Below are 7934 nucleotides of genomic sequence, written 5' to 3' on the forward strand. Positions count from 1 at the left end.
AAAAAAAAAAAAAAAGACTCTTATCTTCCTAGTTATCCTGTTGCCTACTCTACTTTGGACAGAGGAAAGCCCCCTCTGCCATCCCAGTGGATGTGACCACTTCTTACTCACCACTCACACTGTGCCTCTGTGGCCATCTAGTGGGCACACAGTTTTGTCTTCTTTCCTCCCCAGTCCCCTGTTGTAAAATGGTGGCCTGACTTCACTGTTCTGACCAGTCAGGGGCCTGGCGTGGGTTCCTGTCTCTTTGGTTTACCGTCAGCTGGCAAGGCTTGTAGAAACCTCCATGCAAATGTGCAAACCCGGGTACAAAAGCCTGCCTAACTCTTAGTTTTCTCATTCATAAGTGGGGCTAATAGTTGTGCCCATCTCTAGGATTATTGTGACTACAGTACCATGCAAGGCGATGAGCGTAACATGAGTAGCAAGTGCCTGGCAAAGAGTGGGTGTTGTAGCTACCACTTACTCACCCTTTGCTGGTTTCTGTACCAGGGTTTGTGCACTTCCGTGGAGGCTGCTGCAAGCCTTGCCGACTGGGGGTAACCCAAAAACCCAGAAACCAAAACCAGGTTCCTAATGGGTCAAAACAGTGAACTCAGGTCACCTAACAACCTTGTTTGGGAGGAGGATTGGCCACCATTTTAAAACAGGGAACCAGGGACCGGGCATGGTGGCTCACGCCTGTAATCCTAGCACTCTGGGAGGCCGAGGCAGGAGGATCACTCAGGGTCAGGAGTTCGAGACCAGCCAGGGCAAAAGCGAGACCCCGTCTCTACTACAAATAGAAACAAATTATCTGGACAACTAAAAATATAGAAAAAATTAGCCGGGCATGGTGGCACATGCCTGTAGTCCCAGCTACCCGGGAGGCTGAGGCAGAAGGATCGCTTGAGCCTAGGAGTTTGAGGTTGCTGTGAGCTAGGCTGATGCCACGGCACTCTAGCGCGGGCAACAGAGTGAGACTCTGTCTCAAAAAAAACCAAACAACAAAAAACAGGGAACCAGGGAGGAAAGGAGACGACATATCTACCCACTAGACAGTCACGCGGTACTGGTGCCAGGAGGGGGTGCAAGGTGGGGGTTGGCAACACCTGCTGGGTAGGGCATGGTGCTTTCTATGTCCAGAGGCAGAGGAGAATAGGCAGCTATTTTAATGAGCATGTGCTGTGTGGGGTGGAGGCGTGATATAATAAAGAACCACAGAGGTTGCAGTGAAACGGTTAAGAGCAGAGAGCTGACCTTGACACTGAGGAGGTAGGCCTATGAATACAGCCAAGCATGTGGCAGATATGGAATTTGAACCCAGGTATTTCTGCTTCCAAAGCCCATGCTCTTAATCATTACAAAATTAATGCCTGGTACATAGTAAGTGCCCAATAAAAATTTGTTTAATGAAGGAATTTATACTACTGCCTGTTTCTGGAAGCTTTTCTCCCTCCATCTCTTGCGTGCCTATCTTTCAAGGCCCAGCTCAAATGCAGCCTCACCCTAGCAACATGCCCTCTCACCGTTGCCGTTGGGTGGGGGAAACAAGAGGAAATCAGTGCTGGGCCACTGAGATGGGACAGCTAGGTCGAGCTGGAGGAAGGACTCTGAGTTTTGCAGAGAGATTTTTCTCCTGAATTTGTGCACTAGAGTTGAAGCTGGTACAAGGATTGGATACATCGGTGACAAAGTAACTCACACTGGGCTCTGATTAGTCAGAACAGTGTATTCCAGTCACTTAGCAACCACGTATGGGGAGGAGGATTGGAAGCCATTTCAGGACAAGGGACTGAGAGGAAAGTCAGACAAAATGTCTGCCCAGTAAACAGCCCCACAGGCGTAGTGAGGGGGAGGGATTGGGAAGTGAGAAGATCTCATTCTGAGTTAAGAATTACTGCTCCAAGGTCATTAAATCCCTGGGGATTTAGGGATTTGTAATTCTATGCTATATAATACCTTAAAACCAAGGATATTGGGATTCCAAGGATTTTAAATCCCTATCACCTATGGTATAAGGATTGGAGCAAGTTTGCAAAGATGAAATGCTGGCAGCTTAGGACCCCAAACAAGGATTTTAAACAGAACACTGGACATTTTAAAGTACGAATTAATCCCCCCTTCGACTTCAGATCAATCCAGGTTTAACACTTGGGACGGTGGTTTCCAAGTTGTCTTTCTCACAATCCGGGCCGGTACCTCACAGAAGGGGGTGGAGAGAGTTGGTTTAAGGCAAAGAGGTCACCAGGGTAGGAATTCTGGGCCCCCTATTGTGGCTTCCACCAGGGTGGCTCCATTTTTATTTGATTTGTATATTGGGCTTCTGCATGTAATTCAAAAAGATGAGTTTTCTGGCTAAAGCACAAAAAACTAAGTTTTAAAACCTCTGTCCTAGGAAAAAAGGGACCTAAAACCTGTGAGCTACCATTCGAATGTAAAGAGTGGTCCAGGAAGCCACACTTGACCTCTGTTTTTTGTTTTGTTTGGGTTTGTCGTTGTTCTTGTTTGTTTGTTTTTAATGAGAACAGACACCACAAAAGCCCATCAAATGGTGCCAGGGAGATCAAGAGGAGATGACTGATTAATCAGTCGTTAGTTGGCTAAATAAATCATTAGCTGACTCTAGCCTATATGCTCATTTCTTTTATAAAGTCGATAATAGCAGCTACTATGACTACTATTACTATGCGTAGTGTTTATTGAGTGCTTTTATGACATGCCAGGGGCTATGCTAAGTACTTTACATATATTAATTCATTGAATTGTCACAACCACCCTGAGAGGAAGTATCATTATTAATCCCGTTTTACAGATGCAGAAACTGAGGCTCACAGTGGCTAAGTAACTGGCCCAGGGTCATACAGCTGGGCCTATGGTATGGTATAGGCCCAGCTATATGGTAAATATGGTAAATTCCACTTTACTTACCAGCAGAAACAGCATGGACTAACGGACTTAAAATAGTCAAAGGTCCACTGCCTGGCAGCCTTAATTAAGGAACAAGGTTACATTTTGACCAATAGATGGCACCAGCGCATGGGTTTGGTGGCCTACTCACGGCTGTGTCCAATTCAGGGAAGTCCCAGCTAGGGCTCAGAACTGTGAGGCAACTTCTCTCAAGTTGGGGAGATGAGGGAAAGAAAGATGGCCATTTTGCTTCTGAATAAGATGGTATTACCCTGTCCCCTTTGTAGCTAAGCTGGGAAGGCGACAAGTGGGGAGACAGTGGTAGTTCTACCAAGAGCTGCTTTAAGAAGACCTGTGAATCTTTTCTCTTTCAACATTTTCTGAGCACCTCCTTTGTGCCAGGCAGGGCGCCATGTTTGATGAAGTCATACGGGAATACCAAACGCGGCCCCATCTCCCTGCACAGGAAGGAGGCAGGTGCCATGGTAGGGGAGGCACTGGTGGCATGGGGCCACCCACACCAGACTTGGGGAGCTGGGGGTGCCTGAGCTAGTTCTGTTGGCTGCATGGGAGTTTACCAGGCATGCAAAAGTGGGAAGGCGTTCCAGACAGAGGTTTAAAGCCACAGGGATGTCAGAAATCATGCCACATGCAAGGGTATGCGGTGTAAGTTTCGAGTGTTGAGAGATGAGTCTGGCGACAGGCACAAAACAGACTGTTGGAAGTCTAGCCAGGCGTCCTCAAACCACGGCCCGCGGGCCACATACGGGCGTTTTCGCCCGTTTGTTTTTTTACTTCAAAATAAGATATGTGCAGTGTGCATAGGAATCTGTTCATAATTTTTTTTAAACTACAGTCCGGCCCTCCAACGGTCTGAGGGACAGTGAACTGGCCCCCTGTTTAAAAAGTTTGAGGACCCCTGGTCTAGGATATCAAGTTAAGGACTTGATTTATGAATACCCAGCACTGTATGTGTGTACACATGCATTTTTCTGGGTAGAGAAGCCATAGATTCTCAAGGGGGTCTGTGACAAAAAAATAAAGTCCGACTATTGGTGAGGCAAGGGCACAACATGGTGTAATCGGTGGTCAGTGTGGAGGGTGAGTTACAAGGGGCATGCTGGGAACAAGATAATCAGTTGGAGAGTAATTGGGGCAGGGTCAGCATGAGGGTCTGAGCTGTTGAGGAATTGAAGAGATGAGATTGTTAGGACTCAGCAGCCCCCTTTTCACATGCACACAATCTTCTCTGAGGCTCAAATGAGGCTGTACCTCTCACCTTGCCCCAACTCCCATTCTTTACTCTCAACATTCAAGCTGCCCTTTGGGAGCCTTTTTGTTCCTTTTCCAAGCTGTCCTTGAAGTTTAATCAAGTGTGATTTCACACGTTAATGGAAAGGACCTGGCCCCATGCTGGGCCCTGCAACCCCCATGGAGAAAAATCTGTGGACTGACCTCAGGTAGAGCAATGAATTGGCCTTGACCTGGTCTCTGACCCTCTGCCCACGGCTTCACAACATGGGCAGAGTTCAGTTAGGAAATCAGCACAGTTCCAAGAAAAAGGCAAACATCCAGTTTATTTTTCCTCTGATTCATCTTACGCCAACACACAGACTACAGTGGACAGTAGGTGAAACAGGGGGCGGGCCCCCAGAGTGGCCTGATTCTGCAGATGGCCCCTTCCCTTCCTGCTAGACCCATGAGAAAGGCACCCCGGCTTTTCTTGGCTCTGGTATTGGTGTTTCTGGAGGCGAAGCCAGAGGTCGGGCATTACATGGGGAGACGGGACCACACGGCCACCTGGGAAGGCTGCAGAGCCCAAAGGCCCGAAGGGGTGACTGCTTCCCCCTGCGAGGGCATGCCCTGTCCTGCTCTGCTTCCTGGGGGCTTCAGAAACCAGGTCTTCCCCCTTCTAGAGCTCCTAGGACCCTCCCGCTGTCAACACAACAGCAGCCCAGACAATGAGATGCCAGAGGCCTGGGCTCACAGGCCAGTCAGGGTGAGCTGGGCAGCTTGAGGACCCAATTTTTCATCCAGAAAGCTGTTCCCGGAGACTCCTGGCTGATCGATGCCCATGGAAACCTGCCAGGCGTACTGCTGCCTCAGTTCGGACAGGGCAGGGGCAGGGAAGGGGGATGAGCTGTGGCCTTGTGTGGTGTGGACCCAGGTACCCTGGCACACTCTTCTGGCCCCTTTTCATCTGCCTCCTCTTTCTCCTCTTCTTCTTCCTCCTCGTCTTCGCTGTCTGAGTCCTCATACAGGTTGATGGTGGCCTGGACAGGGAAGTTCTGCAGTAAGATCTCCCCGTCACTGTACAAGTAGTCAAAGGAGCGGGATTTAGGCCAGAAGAGCCTGTGGACAGAGAAGAGACATGGGCCTAACTTAGACGAGGCCTCATGTGTGCAGAGGAGCCAGTAGGGCCAGGAACAAAGCTGGCCCCTCAACCCAGCTGCAGTAATGAGGTCAGAAGGAAAGAAAGGGCAAGCTTTGTAACAGAACCTTCTGAATTGTTACAAATAGCCCCAGGCAGGCAGGTGACCCCTGGTGGGCCTATAGCTGTCGGGGTGCCCCAGCCCCAGCACCTCTCAATTTTGGCCCTGAACCCCCCCTCGCCCACCTCCCAGCCCACCCCAGGAGGCTTCTAGCCAAGCATTCGTCAGCTCTGTTGTCCCATCTCCTTCTAAGGATTCCTTCACTGTCCCAACCACAAGGCCTCATTCTTGGGGGTCATGACACTGCTTCCAGGGAAAGCAACCTTGGCCAGGTCCCTTAACCTCTCTGGGTTTCAGTTTTCTCCTCTGTGAACAGCAATCATAGCAGTGCCTCCCTTCTGCGCCACAAGACTGTTAGGAGGATCCAAAGAGCTAACGGACTCATGTCAGATTTGGAGCTTGGTGCCAGAAGCTTACCTGACAGGGTGATGGAACTCGGAGTCAGCCTTGGTGACCTCCGCAGCTGTTGCCCCACCAGCCGCCTGTCCAAAGCAAAAGCTAGCATGTGGCTCAAAGTACACGGCCAGATAACCTCCTCCTCCATATCAGAGGTTGCAAACCCACAGGCAAGACGATCTAGAAGATACCTTACACATCTCTGGGGTCCACCTGCCCCCCCCAACACCCACTTCACAACAGGGGGGTCTCTCTTGGTTCTGTTTGAAAAACAAGTGGACAGAGTCCTGGGGGTTGTTTGCTTTCTGCCCCTGTTCCAACACCTGCTTGGAGACTGGCCAGGGGACAGAGTTCTACTGGAGCAGCAAAGATTCAGGGAGGGGGTGGGAGAGCACGAGGGCAATGTGCCAAGAGGCTGAGAGTCGAGAAGCAGTGCCCCACGCTGGCTGTGGGGCCCAAATCCCCTGCCCACTGTGAGCCTCAACCTCTTCATCTTCCCAATTGCCACGGAAACCTCAGATGCGCCCTCCTCCCAGGGCTGCAGTGGGAATCGAATATCAGCAAAGCTGTGAGGATGCTTTCCCAGATCTGCAGCCCTGGATTGAGGTCGAGGGGCTCTCTGGGAAGGGACCTGATCAGTGTGAATGCATGTGGCTGCATGTCCATGTGAATATGTGTCACCTGGGCGCGAACTCACCAAATCCACCAGCTTCCTCACCTGCCTTGGAGGGTCATTTGTGGAGGACAGCCAGGGCCTCCAGTGACAAGCTCCTCTAGGACAAAGAGGAGAGAGGTCAGTCCATGGAGGAAGGGACTGAAACATGGCCCCCTGAGATAATAAAAGAGGGCTCCCCAAGGCCTGGCTCAAGTGCCATCTGCTCCAGGAAGCCTTTCCCAAGGCCCCTGAGCCCAGGCCAGGCCAGATGCCCCTCCTCTCGGGCTCGGCCATGTTATCATTACTCTTATCACCCTGTTTTGTAATTGTCTGTTTACTTGTCTTTGGGCTCCTTAAGCTCAAAGATATGTTTGATCCGTATCTGGATCCCCAACACCTAGCACAATGTCCGCACACAGTAGCTGTTTCAGTCAATGTTTGTTGAAGGTTAAACGTTTGGAGGAATGAATGGGAGTGAGGCAGAAAATGTCTTGCCTCCTACATGTGGCTTTAAGAAGTAGAGCTCAGAGGCCTACCATCTTCCCGGGCTGGGGAAAAGGGCCAGAAATATTCCTGCACCTACTGTGTCCCCACTGGACTTGGAGGGGCAGTAAACGAGCAAATGGGAACATGATGGTGTCTGGAAAAAAGCAATGCCCCAGTCAAGGGCCTCTTTAGACTTTGGCCCTCTTCCCCCACACCCTCACCGCTGCAGTCCAGGTCATGTTAAGCCCAGGTTCCATGGCATTCTCCTTGTGTTGCCTCAGTGGGCTCAGCAGCCTGGCACAGGAGGGACTGGCTGCTTGGCCTTCAGCTTTGGCAATGCTTACTGTCCCCAAGTCCCCTCCTGCCACCCAGAGAGGTCACTGAGGTGAAAAGCCAGTGAGATATTCCAGCCAGAAATGTAAACGGAGGGCTACGAGGCCACTGTTTTCCCCCTTCACAGCGAAAAAGCATGCTCTGAAAGCCTCATGTCACTTCCTCTCCCAGGAAGCCCTCAAGCCTCAGTTCAGGCTGCCAAAGACCAAGTTCCACTTACCTTTCACTCCCGTCCACTTCTTGTCCAGAGGAGAGCAGGGGCGTTGGGCTAAATAGGCCAGGGAGTGCCAGGGGGGCTTGCGCGAGGGCCAGGGCTGGGCCGGGGGTGACAGCGGTATGAGTGGCAGAGTCCATCCTTAGGGGGCCAAGGCCAGGCAGGCTGTGGGGTCTCCTATTTCCCAGAACCTTCCACACTCTTTTGGCCTTTTCTGGGAGACCCTTTTATAAGCCCTGGCTGGACTCATAAATTATTCAGGGAGTACAAGGGTGGGGGGACTTGGGCGGGGAGATGAAGATGTAGGGAAGGGGGTCAGGGAGGGGGAGCTGGGTTCCTGGGTGTGAAATCTCTCCCAGTTGAATCAACAGGGTGTCAGTGGGAGGCGAGGGGTTTGCTTTAACTCCAAGTCAGAAAGAAAAACACAGAAGGGACAAATTGCACACCATTTGTGTGAATTCCCCAGGCA

At 50.9% G+C, this 7934-nt stretch overlaps 1 protein-coding gene across 2 annotated transcripts; it reads right to left on the reverse strand.

The window, feature by feature from the left end:
• Window positions 1-4439: 4439 nt before the first annotated feature.
• RIPPLY1 (ripply transcriptional repressor 1) lies at window positions 4440-7687 on the reverse strand. 2 transcript variants are annotated; one of them, XM_012751110.2, is made up of 4 exons: window positions 7472-7687; window positions 6475-6550; window positions 5799-5863; window positions 4440-5241 (listed from the first exon to the last, which is right to left on the reverse strand). In XM_012751110.2, the coding sequence occupies exons 1-4, from the start codon at window positions 7603-7605 to the stop codon at window positions 4992-4994; spliced, it is 525 nt and encodes a 174-aa protein (XP_012606564.2). In that variant the 5' UTR covers window positions 7606-7687; the 3' UTR covers window positions 4440-4991. The 2 variants fall into 2 exon arrangements, 1 of the variants encoding a protein (XP_012606564.2); XR_012915949.1 differs by lacking the exons at window positions 5799-5863; window positions 6475-6550; window positions 7472-7687 and adding an exon at window positions 5645-5724 and having other exon boundaries at window positions 5129-5241.
• Window positions 7688-7934: the final 247 nt, after the last annotated feature.

Source organism: Microcebus murinus, chromosome X (assembly GCF_040939455.1).
Source record: "Microcebus murinus isolate Inina chromosome X, M.murinus_Inina_mat1.0, whole genome shotgun sequence".
Lineage (NCBI taxonomy): Eukaryota > Metazoa > Chordata > Mammalia > Primates > Cheirogaleidae > Microcebus > Microcebus murinus.